Source organism: Molossus molossus, unplaced genomic scaffold (genome assembly GCF_014108415.1).
Source record: "Molossus molossus isolate mMolMol1 unplaced genomic scaffold, mMolMol1.p scaffold_m16_p_1, whole genome shotgun sequence".
Taxonomy (NCBI): Eukaryota; Metazoa; Chordata; class Mammalia; order Chiroptera; family Molossidae; genus Molossus; species Molossus molossus.
In genome coordinates this window covers 73,053,828-73,075,067 of record NW_023425344.1, presented here as the reverse complement: position 1 = coordinate 73,075,067, position 21,240 = coordinate 73,053,828, and the positions used below count along the sequence as shown (strand labels likewise).

At 35.5% G+C, this 21,240-nt stretch overlaps 1 protein-coding gene across 5 annotated transcripts in view; it reads right to left on the bottom strand.

Annotated features, from left to right (window-relative positions):
• Window positions 1–21,240, bottom strand: part of SMARCAD1 (SWI/SNF-related, matrix-associated actin-dependent regulator of chromatin, subfamily a, containing DEAD/H box 1) — a 98,904-nt gene that overhangs the window by 35,178 nt on the left and 42,486 nt on the right. For 2 of the 5 annotated variants that reach the window (XM_036263148.1, XM_036263139.1), the window contains exons 6-9: window positions 19,519–19,619; window positions 10,149–10,250; window positions 9,091–9,172; window positions 7,214–7,605 (exon numbers count right to left, since the gene is read on the bottom strand). In XM_036263148.1, the coding sequence (XP_036119041.1) occupies window positions 7,214–7,605; window positions 9,091–9,172; window positions 10,149–10,250; window positions 19,519–19,619 (677 nt within the window). Of the gene's footprint in view, window positions 1–7,213; window positions 7,606–9,090; window positions 9,173–10,148; window positions 10,251–19,518; window positions 19,623–21,240 lie in introns of those variants that run through there. The other 3 variants (XM_036263130.1, XM_036263156.1, XM_036263165.1) reach the window with 2 other exon arrangements.

Here is a 21,240-nt window from a genome sequence, read left to right as displayed (position 1 = left end):
ATTCCTTAAGGTGTCAAGGAAATGAGATCCCAAGGCCACAGCTGATCAGCTGGCCTATAAAACAACCCGTCTAATTCAGAGTAGTTCATAAGACTCTAAAAAACACTTCCTCGAGAATATAAAAATGCCAAGATACCTTAAGTATCTAAAGACTGAAGGTACATTTAAACATCTGGGGAGGAGTTTAGAGTTGAAGTAACAACTATATAGAAATCTAAGCAAACGGAAAAAAAGAAAATAACTATACAAAATGGTGAGCAAGGAAATAAAGCAAGCATTTAGTATACTACGTGGCTCAGCTCTGAAAGGCATTTACACTGTCATAACAATGTAGATACTAAAAAATGATCACCAAAATTACCATATTGGTAGGGTTGGGAAACAGGAAATGGGCAATAGGGAAGATAGAGAGTGAGAAAAGAGCTAATTCTACAATAATGTTATGATGTCAATGTTATGTCAACAGATAAAGCCTACAACTAAAAAATAAGATTATGTTTTTTATATTACCCAGAGATATGAAAGTCAAAAGAAGTGAAAGAAGTTACCTGTGGTGTGGAAAATAGGCTGGGGAAAGGGATAGATATGGATTTGGAGTAGTACAAGCCTATAGCATTATTTAAAACTTATTAATCTAAATACATGCATAATGATTTAAAAAATCAAAATATGTTTTAAAACCCTAATCTTTAATTCCACTATATCTTCACTAAGTATATGTGTGTGTAAGGAGGGGGGGAGTAACAGGGATGTTGGTGCTTAAGGAAAGGTATAACACTCTTACTATTCTGTTACTATTTTCTAAAGACAAAAAGCATTTAACTATCCTGTAAATTACTTAGCTTCACCAAAACAAATTTAAAAAATACAATGTACTCTGTAAATGTAAGATCTGCTAGTACATTTAAAGTTATTGATGACATAGAAAATATGACTCTATTTATATAATATTAAATATAAAAATGTATGTATAAACAGATGAAAACTAGATGGTTATTAAGTGGTGGGTATCTTTGGTAAAATTTTGACTAAACTTTATTTTCTTCTTTGTTCTTGCAAGTACTGTTTAAATTTTAAACAAGGAAAACAAATCATTTAAAAAAAACTGGTAAAGCTATTTTTCCAGAGAGAAGAAAAAAACAGTAATTGCTATGTGCTGGACAGTTACGTGAAAAAACATCAATATGGCCCTAATAATTATCTCTTTGATAAAAAACTCAAGTATCACTCTAAGAACATTTTCCCTTTAAAAATACCCATAAACTGAGACTTCCGGTCAAGATGGTGGCACAGGTAACTGGGTATCGTGTCCTTCCACAACCACATCAAAGTTACAACTAAACTACAGAACAACCATCATTTAAAACCGCCTGAAATCAAGCTGAATGGAAGTCCTACAACTACGGAATTAAAGCAGCAGCCACATCGAGACTGGTAGGAGGGTTAGAGGCGGACAGGCTGGTCCCACATCCACGTGTGGCGGATAAAAATCAGGAGGACACTTCGGCTGGGAAGGTCCTTCCTGAGGACTGAGGGGTCCCCGTCCCACACCAGGTGCCCTGCTCAGGGTTGCAGTGCCAGGAAGAGAAGTCCCCATAACTTCTGGCTGGAAAAACCAGCGGGAACTGAGGCTCAGGGAGGCTGAGGTGGCTGGAGCCCCAGGCAGCTCCTCTTAAAGGGCCCGCGCACGGACTTAATGGACTCTCTCCAAGCTTGGAGGGGCAGCAGCTCGAGGGGCGGCAGCTCGAGGGGCGCCAGAGACATACAGGGAAGAACTGAGCTGTTTGGCACTGGAGCGAGGGCTGGAGAGGGGGATTTGTCCAGGAAAGACGTGCTGTCAGAGGCCTTTTTGTTCCTTTGGTGAGCCCTTCCCTGGGGCAGCAGACAGCCGCCATATCTGGGACTCCAGCAACCTGGCTCACACTGGTTGCCCCGCCCTGGTGATTCCCTGAGGCTCCGCCCCACCCAAGCTGTTTCCAGCTGCTTAACCATAGGATTGGCCTGTCTTGGATCCTGTTTCAGGTTTTCCTAAATGCTTTCAAACAAGCAGCATCTGGTCTCAGCTAGCCCCATACCTCTCGTTAAGTAATACATAGAAACAAACAAAGGGAGGCAGCCAAAATGAGAAGACAAAGAAACAGGTCCCAAATGAAAGAACAGAACAAAACTCCAGGAAAAGAACTAAGCGAAATGAAGATAAGCAACCTAACAGATGCTGAGTTCAAAATAATGCCTATAAGGATGCTCAATGAACTTACTTAGAACCTCAGCGAACTTAGTGAGGGCCTCAAGAGCATAAAAAAGGACCAGTCAGAAATGAAGGAGGCACTAACTGAAATAAAGAATAATTTACACAGATTCAATAGTAGAGTAGGTAAAGCCAAGAAGCAAACCATCGATTTGGAATATAAGGAAGCAAAAAACACCCAATCAGAACAGCAAAAAGAAAAAAGAATCCAAAAAAAGGAGGATAGTGTAAGGAGCCTCTGGGACAACTTCAAGCGTGCCAACATTCGCATTTTGGGGGTGCCAGAAGGCGAAGAGAGAGAACAAGAAATCAAAAACCTATTTGAAACAATAATGGCAGAAAACTTCCCTAACTTGGTGAAGGAAACAGACATACAAGTCCAGGAAACACAGAGAGTCCCAAACAAGATGAACCCCAAGAGGCCCACACTAAGACACGTCATCATCAAAATGCAAAATATTCAAGACAGAGAGAATCTTAAAACGGCAAGACAAAAGCAGTTAGTTACCTACAAGGGAGTTCCCATAAGACTGTCAGCTGATTTCTCAAAAGAAACTTTGCAGGCCAGAAGGGAGTGGCAAGAAATATTCAGAGTGATGAAAAGCAAGAACCTACAACCAAGATTACTCTATCCTGCAAAGCTGTCATTTAGAATCAATTGTCATATAAAGAGTTTCCCAGACAAGAAAAAGTTAAAGGAGTTTACCACCACCAAACCGTTATTATATGAAATGTTGAAGGGTCTTGAAGAAAAAGATAAAATATATGAACAAACAAAATGGCAATGAATACATAGCTATCGACAATTGAATCTACAAACAAAATGAACACGCAGAACAGAAACATTCTCATCGATACAGAGAACATTTTGTTGGTTGTCAGATGGGAGGGGGGATGGGGGAATGGGTGAAAAAGGTGAAGGGATTAAGAAGAACAAATTGGTTGCTAGACTGACAAACCTCAAAGTGAAGGGGGTTGGGGGGTGGGAAGAAATAAACCAAAGAACTTATATGCATATAGGCATAACCAATGGACACAGACAACAGTGTGGGAAAAGGCAGGAGGAGGGCGGGAGTGGGGAGGAGGGGGTCAATGGGAGAAAAATGAGGAACATCTGTAATACATTCAACAATAAAGATAAAAAAATAAGTGAAACAGCCCTGGCCGGTTTGACTCAGTGGTTAGAGTGTCGACCTGGGGTCCAGAGAGACCTGGGTTTGGTTCCCGCTAAGGGCATATACCTCGGTTGCAGTTTGTTCCCAGCCCTAGTTGGGTCATGCAGGTGGCAACCACTCGATGTGTCCCTTTCACATCGATGTTTTTCTCTCTCTCTCTCTCTTCCTTGCTCTCCCTCCCACACTATCTGAACAAAAAATAGAAAAATGTCCTCAGGTGAGGATTAAAAAAAAAAAAAAAAAAAGTGAAACAAAAAATAAAATTAAAAAAAAATTAAAAACAAATAAAAATACCCATAAACTGAAGTACCTCTCTCTTACCACAGTGTGTCACTCTTACAGCACAAACATTTTTTGAATTTCTACTGGAACAGGACAATTGTTTACCTGTCGATGTTAATTCCCCATCTAACAAGTAACAGTCTTGAGGATAGAATACTAATCTTATTCATTGCTATCAATACCGGGCAGCAGACTACAAAGTACTCAGAAAAAATTTGTAATAAAAAAAATGTTTATCAAACTTATAAAAATTAAAACAAAGCTGAATACTGTAATCTTACACACAAATTTACTGAAGACACTCTTATCAGGAAGAAAGCAGCAGGCATTACAATGCTTTAAGTGACAAATTTAGACAGGATTTTATACTACTACTGGGAAAACAAAGCAAGAAAAGAAAACCCATGATCTGTTTCTAGTAGATGGAACAGCTCTGTGAAGAGCATAAATAAACTAAAAAATGAACTCAACCTGGATTGCATATTAACAATCAAGGAGGAAAACTATATTCTGATTTAAATGTTAAGGAAGTAGATGCATACATGAAGTTTGCAGGTTGAGCTGTCCATGAATCAGTTATGCATGAATAAAATAAAAGATGCAATGTACAGACATAATAGCATCTCTATCACACTTTACACAAAGCCAATAAAAAATTCAGTAAGTGACTGGTGAACGGATAACATCAAACATGTGAAATTTACCAACAAAAATCCCAATTTTGCCATATTAACAGTACATATTTTAAAACTAATGACATTTTTGGCTTGCTATATTTCCAAAGTCTACATGATTTAATGATGTGGTTTCTTATAATAAGCATATACTTTACTGCTATTAAGCTGAAAAATAAGTAAAATGAAAACATGACAAACAATATTTAAGTTTTGATTTAAGAAAAAATGGGTATAAAGCTACAAACATAAACAACCTCATCTAATGCACTAATTTTGTTAAATAATCAAATTTTAGTCATGTAAAATTTTTAAGTCTAATTCTCTAAAAATAAAGTCCTAACAATGATGTATAACTTTTCAAATTTTTTTAAAAGGCAGTACTAACATAAGTTCACATTCAAGTTATTTTTAAAATAAGACAATGAAATACTAATGGTTGCATTTAACCTATGTTATAGAGACTTCAGTTTTAACCAAATTCATAATTAAAACATATGTGTAACTGCTTTGTTGGCTTAGTATGCATTTTAATGAAATATTAATAAAAATTACCAAATTCCAAATCCATAAGACCAAATAAATTTCAACAGTAATGTTAAGAGTTTACTAGACTTTTGCATGCTGTTCTTAATATACAGGATGGGGCAAAAGTAGGTTTAGTTGTTTGTATGAAAAATAATACAATAATAAATAACAATAAAAAATAAACTGTTTCACGTACTCACTACAGCAAACCTACTTTTGCCATACCTTGTATAATGTGTTGTAATTTTCATTAAGTATGACTGAGTAACATAATTAAAATTTCAACTAATTCTCATAGAAATTTTTCTTTTGTTTCATTTTGAAGTTGTTTACAATTACATTACCAAACCTCTGATGAACAGGGAAGGAGTAAATTACATAGCTTTTTACCAAAATATTTGTTCCTTTTCTTGATAATTTTAAGATATTAAATAGCTCTATAATCAGTCATATTCAAAATTCCAAAGTAACTGAAAGTAGAAGCTTAAAGTTCTAAGTTATTAAAACTAAAGCTTATTTACACTGACTTGTTAATTTTAACTATTCATTTCAAAACTTCTTCATTTACCTACTTTGTTCAGGACAGCAAAGCCCTGAATTCACTGAACTCAAGTAGTAAGTTTACCTTTTAAATGTTACATAAAATAATCAACATTTACATGTATAGCTAGCAAAAAATAGTCTTTGTATTCAACTTTTAGAAAGGGGACAAGGTTTAAGTAGGTAACATAATCTACAAATTCATGCAAAGACTAATTTAAACTACGCCAATTAATTAGTAGAGGAAATATGCTTTCTACATGTTAAGTTGCTGAATATTTTTAAAAGCATCTGGCACATAGAACTCTGGTTTAATTTACTGTTACTGTAAGGTATTTGGGCAAGTGGTTACAGTGACTGAACACACTAGTACAGATAACTGCATTCCTTATTAAATAAGTTAGAATCCCAACAAGCCTGAGCAATGAGACCCTGCAATAACATAGGAGACCATTAAAGATGAAAAGAAATTTAAAAAGAAAGAAAAGAAGAACAAGAAAGCCCTTCAGCAAATACTTTAACAAATAAATCACTCAGGCAAAGCTGAACACGTTTTGAAAAGGCCTGCTTTGACAGATGTTCTCTGGATGAGAAAAGGCTTCAAGCAAAACAAATGACTTTTTATAAAGCTGTGAAATACTCGTAATTTTGTTTCTATATTTTTCAAGTATTTTAATGTTTAAATCATGCTTTTACAACCATTGTTCAGGGACCCTCCCATAACACCACTTCAAGACACTAATCAAGGGAACGTATGCTCATATATGTTTGTCACAAGTATAAAATTCATCATAAAAGCAACTTCCTAAATTAGGGAATAAAAACTACCTAAACATTTATAAACCATCAAGAGTTAGTTTATCTTCTAAAGCTGTAAAAAATAATCCTATTGCTTACATGGCAGGGCCTATATATAATTCATGCCACAAATCCCACATTCTCACAAAAGTTTAAGCAAAAATTTAAAAACAGAGTTCTTAGATTTCTCTGTATGAATAAGATTTGCTGACTGTTGACATCTGTAAAACTCAAAATACAGGTATTTTGAATAAAACTCGTTTATAGGAAATCAAATTCCAGAAAACGATCATGCAGAATGTACTTACCAGTGCTTATGCCTTCCCTTCACCTAACGCTTGAATTCTAGGCTTCCACACTTTTCTATCTTTCCAATTAAAAACGCTGCAGCCTGCTACATTCCATAAAATGGCCGCGTTGTTTAACCAAGAAAAACATGTTAGAAATTGAGCTGTCACTTTTAAAAGAAAAAGAAAATAAACAATTGCTTCTTTTGTAGTGAAGCATAAAACACTTAGGCTGGCATTTTGAATCATGGAGCTCCCCTGGACGTTGCTACTGCTCTTCAAGTAGTTGTAGTAAAATTTCTGCCACATTCTTGCTTTCTGCATGGTGTCTCAGCAGTAACAGATCAGAACAGGCTAGCAAACAACTCCTTTCTAAATGAAAGCTCTAATTTCTTCTTCTGCAGTGAAATGAACCAAGTTTCTATGCAAAAGAATGAGTGACAGTATGCCCAGCCAATCAGCTTGGGTTTTTTCAGGAAAATCACCCCTTAATTCATTCAAAATTAGGTCATATGACACTATTTCAAATACTATTGGCTTACAATGAAAGTAATGTTTGACTCTACACAGGATAAGGCCACCCATCTATGCTTCCCTGGGCTGAAGACACATTGACTATAAACGGTACTGTGAATTAAACACACACACACACACAGGGGGAAAAAAAGAATGTAGCCTTACCAGAGCTTCCCAACTATTAAAGGGCCGGAGTTCTGTTATCTTCTGAGCCTTTTTCTGAGAACACTGAGGAATCAAAGTAAGTTCAGCAATTGAAGCATCTTGAAGGAAGTGAAGAATTTTACCTTTATAGCCATCCTCCATCACTTCTTCACCACTACTATAGTCCTCATCTAGTGAGCTACCGGCATCAGAACCTGAATCATATTCAGAGTCTTCAATAACTCTCTTTGGATTAAATACATTTTTTTTACGTTTTTTGTTAAAACCATTTTGTGGTTTCATGGAGCATTTCTGTTTTAGCTTTGCTTTAGTTACACTTTTAGAATAATTTTGACTTCTTGAAGAAACTTCTTTTCCATTTGGAAACTCACTTTGTGAAGCATATTGCATATCTGTATACAAAGAAAGACAAAAATAACTAAATGACAAAGATATAAATTAAATATAAAGATATAACACTTCAAATGAGATAAGAAAAATATTTAAACATTTTTTCCTTCTGAACATAGGATTCAACTATAATTTGTTAAATCTTGATACACACTAAAGAGAAATGCCAAAGTAGAATCTGAAGTTCTACATACAATAAGTTAAAATAGTTAGTTTCAAAAACAGGTAATGACTTCTTTTTTCAAAGTGAATTACATATAAATCCCCATTTTCTAACAAAAGTCCTGAAAATATAAATGGCAGCTGCATATCCACAACATGTCCCAGATTTACTTAGCAGCCCATCCCAATGCCAAAACTGATGGGCAGAGCAAAAACAAGGCTCATCCTAAATTAAAACCTTCCATACTTAATTGTTCCCTTACCATCTCCAACTAGTCTAAGTTCATCATTACTCTAATATTTAAATATATTAAAAGGCACCACTACTTTATCACTGATTAATGGATCATATTCCACAGATTTCTAAGATGCCTGTAGTTGAATATACAGTTATTTAATGTACCAGTAAGAAAATATGTACTAATTAATCTTTACATGATACTTTATTATTTAGAATGTTTTTGCTTTATTTACGCAAAAAGCTTTTAGACCTACACTCTGATTATCATACACCCTCATTCTTGTGCATATATTAAAAAAAAAAAAAAGAACAAAATAAACAGAATAAGGTATTCCTCAAATTTCTTCACACTCATAATCTATCTCTTCTGAATCAATTTTCAGACTCAGAACTGGTAATATTGGTGGCGTTCTTTTCTCCACACAATATCATTCTTTGTGCCATCAAAAGCACTTGTGGTACAGCCTTTCTTAAAAGAAATCATTTTCAAAAAACAAAAAAAACCTAAAGCCAATTATAAAGAGCTCGTATATGTAATTCTTGCTTAAGAATGTTTTTAAACACGTGTGATTCAATTCTTCCCCACTGCTTCTCATATACCATTTGGTTCCTAAAGTTAGTGTTCCACTGTGGGAACAGGGATTTTCTTCCATGCCAGTGATTCCCATTTTGTAAGTTTCTGATACTGGTACTCTGGACACTCATGGAAGTGTAAACTAGGACATCTACATTACATTACAGTGATTATGACACCAGCAATCATTAAGATCCATTTAGAGAGCTGTAATGTTTCTTTTGTACTCAATAAAATATGGTAGTTTACAATAGACATAAATATCTAAGAAAGTTATCCAAACAGAAAAGGATGTTTATTGTTTCATTTTACACTGTCATTAAGAATAAGCCAAAACATTTGGGAACTGCTCATTTAAATTTTTTTTCACATTATCATTTCTAACACCTTTTATAATCCAATTCTCTAATTACTAGATAATAATAGGTTTACTATTTTGTTATATACTAAAATACAGACTATAATAGAAGTATATATTTTCTCTAGTAATAACACAGAATGGATAATTACCTTGATCTTCTGCAAACACTTTTAAAGATTCTAAGGCTTCTGTGTACATCCACTCATGTTCCTTGAGTACATCCCTTAGTTCCTATAAATAAGTTATTGATGTTTTTGTTAAAAATCTAAAATTAGCACCTCACAGAAATATTTTATGCTCTTTTAAAAATAAGAAAATCACCTGAAAACTTAATAGAATTTATCTGATTATTTCACACTTGTTTTTATGCTGTTTTACAAATGCTTTCTGTGTATATAATTTCACCTCTAAAAATATACAACAGTCATCAAAGGGAAAGAAACTTGACATTTTTTGCATTTTTACTTTCCCTATGAAGTGCTCTGAATGTCAGAGGAGATCAAAAAGTGTTTGCTCAATTAAATTTCAACATGCAGCTAGGCTTTTACAAACCGTCAACTTCAAAACATGTAGTTTCAACATATGCAAAGAAGCAGTATAGAAGCAAGATTTTGCATTCAGCTTATTAGAATTAAGAATATGTACTACCTGTACATTTACCTAAATAAATTAAATGCCAAGTACAAAGGTATTCTAAATGTTAAACAAATAATGAGCTTCTATATACAATCGTGGTTAAGAACAGTGGTCTTTTCAGCACTGGCATACTTGGTATGAGTCTTTAACAACTCTGAAAGTATTTTCACTATCTGGCAAATAGAACAAAGCTTACGAAATATTAACACAATGAAATGCAGTATTACACTTTAAAATTCTTTATGAGAAATTTAAAGAAAAAGAATATTTTAAAAAAGTTAAAACAGCCGACTTGGGATTATAGATTGCTTTCTAGATAATTTACATTTTATATATAAGTTCAAAATTGTTACTACAATTATGTTTGTTATGGTTATAATGCTGATACTACAGTTCACAAATAAAGATAAATAATGTAAAGAATTAACAAGCTGTATAAAATATTTTATAATATTAATAAAAATACTTAATTAGAAAAATGCAAGACTCATCCAAAGCTTTTTTATCTCAAACACTATTTTGTAATATAAACATTTAGTGCACATTGATTAAATCTCTGTATGCTGCTCACCTGTTTATCAAAATTGGGAAATTCCTTTTGCAATTTCAATACAATACTTTCCTGCTTTTCCCAATTATTGCTAGATTCTGCAGACTCATTTGACTCCTCTCCCTAATGAGGAAAAGAAGAGAACCAATGTAAGAGATCAAACCCCAGAATCTAAAAACAAATTACATTTGTATTTTGACTTCGTTTGGAAGTTATCACATTTGATCAAAAGAATAAAAAAAAATGTTTCTTTTTGTTCATGTGAAAATTGACAACACATTTAAGTCTTTAAGGATAAAAAAATATTGCTGGTTAAGATCTCTGAAAGACCTTGATTGCATATCCAATAATTGACAACTCAGCTAAAAAGAAAAAACAAAACAAAACTAGAATGTTTCCCAAATTAATTTGAAATAATTTAGGTATATTGAAGTCTCTCCAAGTTAATGGGGGAAAAAAAAATCTCATCTGTGCTCGGTCTCATATTTCCAATTTCAAATACTGTGAGGAAAAAAAAAGTTTACTTTTCCTTCAGTGTTGATTCATAGAATGGCTTAAATATAAATCACTCAGCCAGAACATAAAAGTGATATAACTTATGTGGGCCCTAACCAGGTAGCTCAGTTGGTTAGAGCATTGTCCTGATATGCCAAGGTTGCAGGTTTGATCCCCAGTCAGGGCACATACAAGAATCAATCAATGAATGCATAAATAAGTGGAACAACAAATCAATGTTTTTCTCTCTGTCTAAAAATCAATAAATTAAAAAAAAAAAAAACCCTTATGTGAAACTAAACAATATAAAAATTAAACATCAATCTGGGAATTCCAATTGTGGTTACTCATACACACAATCTCTTTCCTCTTTCTGTGTCACATTTAAGTAAAAAAGATTCCTTGTGTTCATGCCTAAGAAAAATCTTGTATTTCGGCCAATCAAAAAGCACGTATCTGTCTAGTGTGCCTAGAACTGTACTGCTTGCTATTCAAACAAGAGAGAGAAAAATAGTCTCGTACTTTCTCTTCTACCTCCTTTCTTATCCAACAGATGAATTCTATTTTTCTTCTGTCACTACCTAAGATAAATATAAATTGTGAGCCCAGCCAGTGGGGCTCAGTAGTTGAGCATCAACCTATGCACCAGGAGGTAGCCAGTTCGATTCCTGGGCAGGGAACATGCCCAAGTTGTGGGCCCGATCCCCAGTTGGGTGCATGCAGAAGGCAGACAGTCGATGTTCTCTCTCATCAATGTTTCTCCCCCCCCCTTCTTCTCTCTCTAATCAATAAAAAATAAAATAAATTGTGTACTTCACTTGAACACAGGAATAAGATGAGGTCCCGCAAGACAGAGACAAATAAAATGCTACGTACAATGTATGTACAGTACCTCTAGATTTATAATTGAAATTAAAGTTTCATGAACCACTAAAAAAAAATATGAAAGTTCGGAGCAGGAAGAAAACTGCATGTGTTTTTGTAATAGTAAGTGGCCCATTTGGGCTAAAGCACAGAGACTATAGATAGGCTAAAGGCTGAAAAATATGAAGAGATAAACCAAAGAACTCATATGCATATATGCATAACCAACTGACACAGACATTAAGCTGGGGAAGGCAGGAGGGAGGTGGGAGTGGAAAGAAGGGAGTCAATGGGGAGAAAAGGGTCTGTAGTACTTTCAACAATAAAAAAAATTAAAAAACAACCCAGAACTAATGCTGCATAAGGCCTGGAGTACCAAACTGAGGTCATTAATCAGAAGGCAACAGAATTTTGAGAAGGAAGGGGGTGGGAGGTGGAAAGAAATAAGGCAAAGAACTTACATGCATATATGCATTGCCCATGGGCACAGAAAATAGGGTGGTGAAGGTCTGGGGTGGGGTGGGAACTGGGTAGAGGGAGGCAATGGGGTAAAAAAAAAGGGGGTGGGGAACATCTGTAATACTCTCAACAACAAATTTTAAAAAAGAAAGAAAAGAAAATACCTATGCAGTCCAGAGGTTACACCAGAGCTTTATAAAATGCCAGCTGATTGAAGCTTGGACTCAAATCTGTCTCTGTGGGTCCAGGGGTTATAAATTAACCCTGTAGTTATTTTTTTGGTTCCAGAATGCAAAATTGGAACAGGCATATTTGGCAGTGGCAGAAATCCGGTATTACTTGACCCATGGAGTAAGGGCCATTACTTAAGGAAATACCAAATCCAAGTCCTCAGCTTTGCCCCTCTACAGCAGCAGTACCAGCAATACCATTATTCCTAACGGAACTATAGAAACTGACACCACCATCCCATCCCAATGTAATGTGCATCCTTGGCCTATACAAAAGCTGGATGGGTCTTGGAAAATCATTCCAAACAAACAGGTGATGATTCCAGTTGCAGGTGCTATACTAGATGTGATACTTTTTCTGGAGCAGATCAATATAATTATGCAGTTATCAATCTGGCAGATGCTTTCTTCCCTGTCCCAATTAGAAAGGACAAGTAGAAGCAACTTTAAATTGGGCAAGTCAGTGACAGATACACCTTCACCATCTTCAGGGTTTTGGTAACTCTTGCTCTCTTTCATAACATAGTACTCAAAGACTTTGCTTTTGCGCAGTACGTAGAATATCACTTGGTTCTTCTACACTGATGATATCACACTGAATGAACTTGATAAGCAGGAGCAATGGTGTTTTACATGGCCTTAGTAAGATACATATATGTCAGAGTGGGAAATAACCACCCTCAATTCTGGGGCCCATCACTTGCAAGATTTTTATGGCGGTCCAATCCGGAGTATGTTGCACATTCTACTCTTAAACAGAAAGAAGACAACACTTGGTTGGCCTCTGGATACTGGAGGCAAGGTGTACTTCATTGCAATGTGTGCTGCTCTAATCTGTTTATGAATAGCCCTTAAGACTGTCAGTTATGAATAAGATCCAGATTATGAGAAGACTCTGATGTAGGTCGAGGGTGCAGTACAATGTGCTCTGCCACTTGGGCTTTATGACTAGCAAGCAGATGTAATGATTCTCAAAGAATCTGGGTTAATAAGGATGCTATATTAAGTCTCTGGCAAGTCCTAACAGGAAAATCACAGCACAGATCCACATGGTTTTAAGCAAGGTCAGATCTGCTTCAGTGACTACAGTTTGTTCTGCTATAACTTGACATACGCATTTCTAAAAATTACTGTGCTATGCAAAATCATGAAAATAAAAACTAGAGTTATAAACCAATTAACACTGGTTTTACAGTTAGAGGCACAACAATCAAAAGCTTCATCAGTGACACATTAAAAAAAGAGCAAGGAACCTTAAAAAAAGGGGGAGCAATTTTACACACAATGGCTAATACATAAATACTACAATAAATATGGCATGACAAATATGAACTAACATTTTCTTGGGGGTGTTAGCACTGGAAGGGTCACAGCTTGTGAATGTTAGAAGGAGGGCTATCTGAAAATGAACAGAAAGTTGCAACACCAGCTATGGAAGGGCATGGCTCATTGTAATTGTATTATTTCTGCTATCCTGGATGAAACTATAAATAATGAATTAAAAAAACAGATAAATTTATGGGGCTTTGCTAGCTTCCTCCATTCATACTGTATGGTTCCAAATAGAACTGGATGCCATGCCTATTACATTCAGCAGTAAAGCCATCATCTTCAAATTAGTGTGACTGTTTTCAATAATACTTAAATGACCTGATAACTTGTATTATATTGTCATGGTGAAGACTTGGTTTTCTTCATCATCATCACCATCATCATCACCTTTTGCATCTACATGGCCATCATCATCATCTACATGGCCATCGGCTGCAACATGTTTCAAGTCTTCTGTGGCTAAATCAGAATGGGGCCCTTGAAACTCTTCAACATCTTCATTTTCTACCTCCTCAAATCCAACCTGTTTTCCTATGTCAACAACTTGTTTGGAATTTTAAAAATTTCTCTGAAGAATCACAAGTCAAATCAAGGAGAATTTCCTACCACATCTAATGTAATACTCTTATAGTATCACTACAGGCATCTACAAGGGTAGCAATGCTATTCTGATGTTAAATCTCTTCCAAAATTCTGTAACCATATCTGCTATCCTACCTTCAGTAACAGCAATTAACATTTTAAATGTTCACCTTAAATAATAAGCCATAAATGCTGCTGTCATACTTTTATCAAGAGGCTGTAACAGAGATTTTTTTTTAGAAGCAAAAAGAAGAAAAAAGAAATGAATTTTGGTTCAGTTCAGCTTTCGTACAGCGGGACAGACTTGATGCTCTATAAGATTTTAAAAGTTAAGTTTTTTTCATTTTGGAGTTTTGGTTTTATTTTTGTAATAATCCTATATAACAGGTTAAGAGTTAAGTAAAAATATCAAGGCAGATTTGGGCAGTCCACCTGTAATAAATTCTAAGGCTGACTAAGTATTTCTTTTAAAAGGCTCAGTTTGAGAAGTGATAAACTAATACTGACTTGAGCTCCAAGCATCTACCAGACACTGGTAACCAAGCATCACAGCAATGCTACTTTTCCAAGTCTTAAATCCAAGAGTATGTTTTCTGTCTTCAGACTTGGGTACTCTAAAGTATGCATACATAACAGATCCTTGCTTCATTAAACTGAGAATTTAATTCAATGTATAGCCGCCTTCTTCAGTTTACTTCTGTATCACTGTCGGAAAATTATTTTGCAGCTTTCCCATTTGCAGTCGTGGCTTTGTGTGACAGATGATGGCTTATTAATTTGTAGCACTGTTTGAAACTACTAAAGCAACCACTACTGGCACTAAAAGGAGCTACTTCTGTAAGATACGCGACTTCTGTTTAAGGTCTTTATATATAAAGACACAAGTGAAAAAGGCTGCTATGATTTTTTCACTCTTTGGTCTTTAAGTGCTGAACAAACTTTTCTTGTATTGCTTTTTTAAAAATGTATATTTTAATTTAAGTATAGTTAATATAGAATCTTATATTAGTTATATGAGTCTGGTTTTGTTATGTTTTGTTTTCAGATTCCACATGTAAGTAAAATCATTTGTCTTTCTCTGCCTGATTTATTTCACTTAGCATAATAGCTTCTAGATCATCCATGCTGTCACAAATGGCAATGTTTCATTCTTTTTTATTGCTGTGTAATATTCCATTATATATACACACACCACATCTTTTATTATTATTTTTTTTTATCCTCACCCGAGGACATTTTTTCGATATTTTGTTCAGATAGCGTGGGAGGGGGGGAGAGAGAGAGAGAGAGAGAGAAACATCGACGTGAAAGGGACACATCGAGTGGTCGCCACCCACACGACCCAACCAGGGCCAGGACAAACTGCAACCAAGGTACGTGCCCTTAGCGGGAACCGAACCCGGGTCTCTCCAGACCGCAGGCCAACGCTCTAACCGCTGAGCCAAACCGGCCAGGGCTACACACACCACATCTTTATCCATTCATCCATCAATGAACATCTAGGTTGCTTCCATATCTTTGATACTGTAAATAATGCCGCAATGAACATAGGAGTGCATATATCTTTTCATATTAGTATTTCTGTTTCCTTTAGATAAATACCCAAAACTGGAATTTCTGGACTATATGGTATATCCATTTTTAGTTGAGGAAACTCCAAACTATTTTCCATAGAGGCTTTCTACCTGTTCTTAATGACTTCACAGCATTTGAAGGTGGTCCAGTCATATACTTTTATGTTTTTAATTTTTTTAGAGAGAGATAGAAACACTGACCTCCTGCACACCCCCTACCAGGGATCGCGCTCAAACCCGGGCTCTGACCAGGAATTGAACCAGGACCTCTCAGTCTATGGGATGATTCAATCCACTGAGCCACACCGGCTATTTTATTTTTGTGACATCGTGGATTCCTTCAGGATATATCACATGTTCTCATTTCTTTCAAATATTTGTTTCAAGCTTCTCCTCAACACTTAAAACTTTCCTTTTGTATGCACTGCTTGGTATTTTTGAACCAGAATGCTTAGATATGTTTGGGATGTTGAATGACTGCTTTTTTCAAACAGTGAAGTTTACAAATGTGAAACAACCGTAAAATACAACCTCATGGGATACAAACACAGTGAAATGAGGCAGCAAGTAGATATTTTGAGGTGTGTGCATTATTTTATGTATTCCTATGTGGTCCAGTTCGGCTGGGTGTAGTTTTCTGCATATGCTTGGTATCTATCATAAACAAAACTGTACATGGACATTGCAAAATTCAGATAATACTCAAACTGTTCTCTTAACATATCTACTTCATTAGAACAATTCATATTTGTAAAACAGAATGGACTGATCTCTTTGTGAAACAACTGTTGGCTTGATAGGGAGTCCTGAGAGGAGAAAAATGGTTGGCCATGGGACATCAACTGACCATGAGACTTGATCTGTTATGTGATTTGGGTATCTGACCCACCAAGCCTAACACTGAGCATGAGCATCAGCAAATGGAAATGGTATATTTGAGACTGGACATGAGGTACCAATAAGTTGCAAGTACAAATAATAAGGTATAAATAAGTCTCAGACTCAAGGTACAAACAAGTCTCAGACTCAGCTAGTATGTACGGCACTTTGGGGAATTTTTTTAAACTGAATTTACTGGGGTGACACTGGTTAATAAGATTATATAAGTTTCAGGTTTGTGGGGAATTCTTTATGATCGGATTAAGTGAGGGGAAAATCTTGAACTTGGTTTTCAAAGGGTTTACATAATTGTTAGAAGCTGAAAGTGAACAACTACACATATATAAAATCTCATTTAAGAGAGAAGCCCTGTCCACAACTTGGGACAGTGTACCTTGCTGTCCATTTTGTACAGAAAAAGATGGCCAGAGGTACAGATCAATGATATATCATGGACAGTAGCTAAGAAAAAGAACAAGAGTGGAAGATCAGAGACCAGAAGTCTGGGAAAAGCTAAACTTCTTAGGAGCTTTTCTGAAAACAGAATGCAAAACTAATAGTGTTCCATGTGAATACTCAGTAAAGGTTGCAGAGATTTTTAATAATCAGGTAGACAAGATGATCCACTCTGTGAACACCAATAAGATCATAGCCACTTGGATGCTTGCCTAATGGTTCTATATAAAAAAAATGGTATTACAACAGGGACTGGGACTATACATCCAGATCAACAAGATAAGACTTTCCCATAGCAGTATTTATCTGACCACTACTACTACTGAGTACTCAACCTACAAACAGCAGAGCCAACAAAGAGTTCCCATGATAGCACCATTCTCTGGCAGATTCAACCAGTTGTCTGGCGGGAAATTGACTACTTTGAACCCCTTTCATAGGGAAAAGACTGTAATAGAAACTTGCGCTGAGTTTGAATCTATTTTCCCTATTCATCTGCTTCTGGCAATACCAGTAATGGGTTGAACTATGTCCCTTCAAAATTCATATGTTTAATTTTGTACCCCAGTGCCTGAGAATGTGTCCTTATATGGAGACAGGGTCTTTCCTGAGGTAATCAAGTAAAGCTGAGGTCATTAGAGTGAGCCCAAATCTAATGTTTGGTGTCCTTATAAAATGGGGAAATTTGGAGAAAGACATGCATACAGGGAGCATGCAATGTAAAGGTAAAGACAGAGATCTACAAGCCAAGAAACACTAAAGTTGCCAGCAACCTGCCAGAATCTAGGAGAGGGATGGAACAGCCCTCAGAAAGAATCAACCCTTCTGACACCTTTATCGTAGACTTCTGGCCTCCAGAACTGTGAGACAATATATTTCTATTGTTTAAGCTACCAGTTTGTGGTTTGTTATGGCATCCCTAGAGAATTAATATATCTAATACAGATACACAGAAAGCCTGATTCACAGTCATAGTACAACAGTGTTTCTCACCAGGAAGACAAGTACGTCAATGGAATAATGCTCAAGAAGTTCACTGATTTTGCCATGTGCCTCAACACCTAGGAGCAGCTGGCTTACAGACAGTAGTATTATTTAGTGGAAGTTCAGCACATGAACTTGTAGATAACACCATGATGTGCTGTTCAACAGGATGTACAAGCAGGGTAAATGTTTAGAATCAGCAATAATTATGATGCTATTTTCCTATAGTCATTATACGTTAAGTCTATAAGCTAACATGTGGGCCTCATCGCTCACACTACAGCTGTTCCTCATACCTAAAAACCCACTCACAGAATTTCAGTATTAGTTCCCAAGGAAGAATGTTTCTATGTAGGGACATAACCAACTGTCCCACTAAATTAAGGTAGAGAATGCCACCTGAGCTTCTTACACTACCTAAATCACAGTCAAAGAAAGAGCTTACTGTATTAGTTGTAGTGTTTTATTTTGATTTCGATTACCAAGAAATTATGTGGTCTGAGTGCAGAAATAGGGAAGATTATATCTGGTTTCACTGGGAGGCCTCTTAGTAGTTCTATTCATAATATAAGTATAAGTTAATAAAAAACTAGAGTCGCCCTGGCTGGTGTGGCTCAGTCAGTTGGAGTGTTGTCCCATACACCAAAAGGTGTTGGGTAAGATTCCCAGGCAGGGCACATACCCAGGTTGTGGGTTTGATCCCTGGTGGGAATACATGCGAGAGGTAGCTGATTGATATTTCTCTCAAGTTGGTTTCTCTCCCTCTCTCGCTCTCTCTCTCCCCCTCTAAAAATCAGTAAAAAGTTTTAAAAATAATTAATAATAAAATAAAAAACTAGAGTAACCCGCCCTGGCCGGTTTGGCTCAGCAGTTAGAGCGTCCGCCTGCGGTCCGGAGAGACCCGGGTTCGGTTCCCGCTAAGGGCATATACTACCTCGGTTGCAGTTTGTCCCCGGCCCTGGTTGGTCGTGCGGGTGGCAGCCACTCGATGTGTCCCTTTCACATTGATGTTTCCCTCTCTCTCTCTTCCTCTCTCTCCCTCCCACTCTATCTGTACAAAAAATGGAAAAATGTCCTCGGGTGAGGATAAAAAAAAAAAAAAAAAAACTAGAGTAACTCAATAAAGCATAACCACTACTATTTTAGATAACCAGTTAAATATCAAGAGTCATCTAGAAGAGTTATAAGTAGCTGCCACTGGGAAGGAGGAAGTGGTGCTGGTATTGGCAAAAGCAGTTTTTCCTCAGTGTTATATAGCCATATATATGTACAACTTTTGTGAAATAAATTTAAAAGTGTATTATATACCATTAGAATATTTCTTAAAATTAATTTTCTAATTCAGAGATGAGCAATAAATACTAGATAAAAGGAAAACAAGAGTCACAAATGAAATGCAAAAACAGATTCTCTGACGTGGCAGTGAGACAGAAAAAAGAAGATTCATTTAGGTGGATTTTCAGGTCTGATGTTCATAAACAATATATTCTGTGCTTAAGCAGCTAATTTTGATACTGCATTAGGAACATAACTTACATGATCCAGCCTTTTCTTCTTTATGGACTGATCATCATTAAATTCATCTTCCTCATATGTCTCTGAAGAAGAAGATAATTTTCTTTTCCTGGGCCCACCACCTTCTAAAACAGAGAAGAACACTCAAAATTTGCACAGATAAGTATAAGAATAATTAATGCAAAACAAAAGCAAAAATGTTATTATAATGAATACATTTGTAGACAGTTCTCTTGACTTCAGGTCCAATGTTGTTTCTTCGACATAAAATGTATTCCCAGCAAATGTTAACAGAATTAAAGGAAAAATAATCAGAGACTCTTCAGTCTTTTAAAAGTAGAAATCACTGTAATAACGCATTTGTAAACCATCACATTTAATGCTAAAAGTGTACATCATTAAATTGACGAGTAATTCTTCAGAGCGATACTGAGAGGAAGAAGGGTTCTCCCCAGTGACTTAGGGTTCATCAGTAACAAAAAGTTGAGTCCCCTCACAGTGGCTTATCTGAGCAATATCACTGACGTTAATAAATGTCTACTATGTACCAGGCTTTGCAGAGGGCTTTTATAAACTAATGTTTCATTTACTTTCCAAAATAAACTTACAAAGTAGGTAATAGTCTCATTTAACAAATGAAGAGGAACTAAAATAGATAGCTCAATTAATGCTCTTAAACTAAAAATAAGTATAACACAAGAGTCAAACAGTAATAAATATTTGCATATTCTAAAAGAAAAAAAGACTCACTGTAGAGGATTTTAAAAAGCTGTTACTTATTTGTACTTTGTATACAATGATCTTTTTCTTTCAGAGAGCAAATTCCTTAGTTAAACTACTGTGCTAATAGTTAAGTTCACAAAGGTTTAAGATTTCAGTATTAATTATATCAGTACCCTAACTATGCAGTTAGAAATGAAAGTTGTAGAAATATAATATTCAAAATAAATATAAATGTGACAACTTTTAAGTTATAAGCTTGAAAATTTCATAATATAACTATAATAAAATAAACTGAATGCTAGTAACCTTTTAAAGTTTAATACATGTTAGCATAAATATTTTTCAATTTATTTCATAACATAAATGTGCATCATACATATGCCAACTAACTTCCAGCATCCACTTTAAGAAGGGGTAAATATAACCACCACCCCATCATCACCCATATATTTGTTGGGGTTAAGTGAATACTGTTAGGAATAGTCTAAGTCTGAAAAAACTTCAAATTATGTAATTTATGCCATGTGACCTAGACATGTTTCTTTCCTAAAAAACAAAAACTGCTTTGTCAATACAGAATTCTATAGCGTTAAATATTTGTTTATACATCGTTTTTTGGGGGTTTTTTTGGTGTGTTAATATTAGAACACCATATCTTTACATGTATATAAAATGACTAAGGCAAAACTTAGCAATTAAATGTGGGAAAAAATTCAAAACTAAAATTTTAGTACGAAAGGTTATATAACAGCACATGATGCTTGGATACCTATCTCTAAAGCTATTCTATTTATAATTATTAATTAAACATCTACATATCTAAAGAAAACAAATTAACATGCTACACTATACATCTATTTCAAATTATGTGTCTCATAAATTCTCATCTTTTATTGAGAGCACCTATCACCAATTTTAAGGGAGGAAAAAAAAGATGTACCTCAAACCCCAGATATAAAAATAAATCTCATGTAAAGTCAATATTTAAAAATAAAAGATGAACCATGAAACTGATAAAAA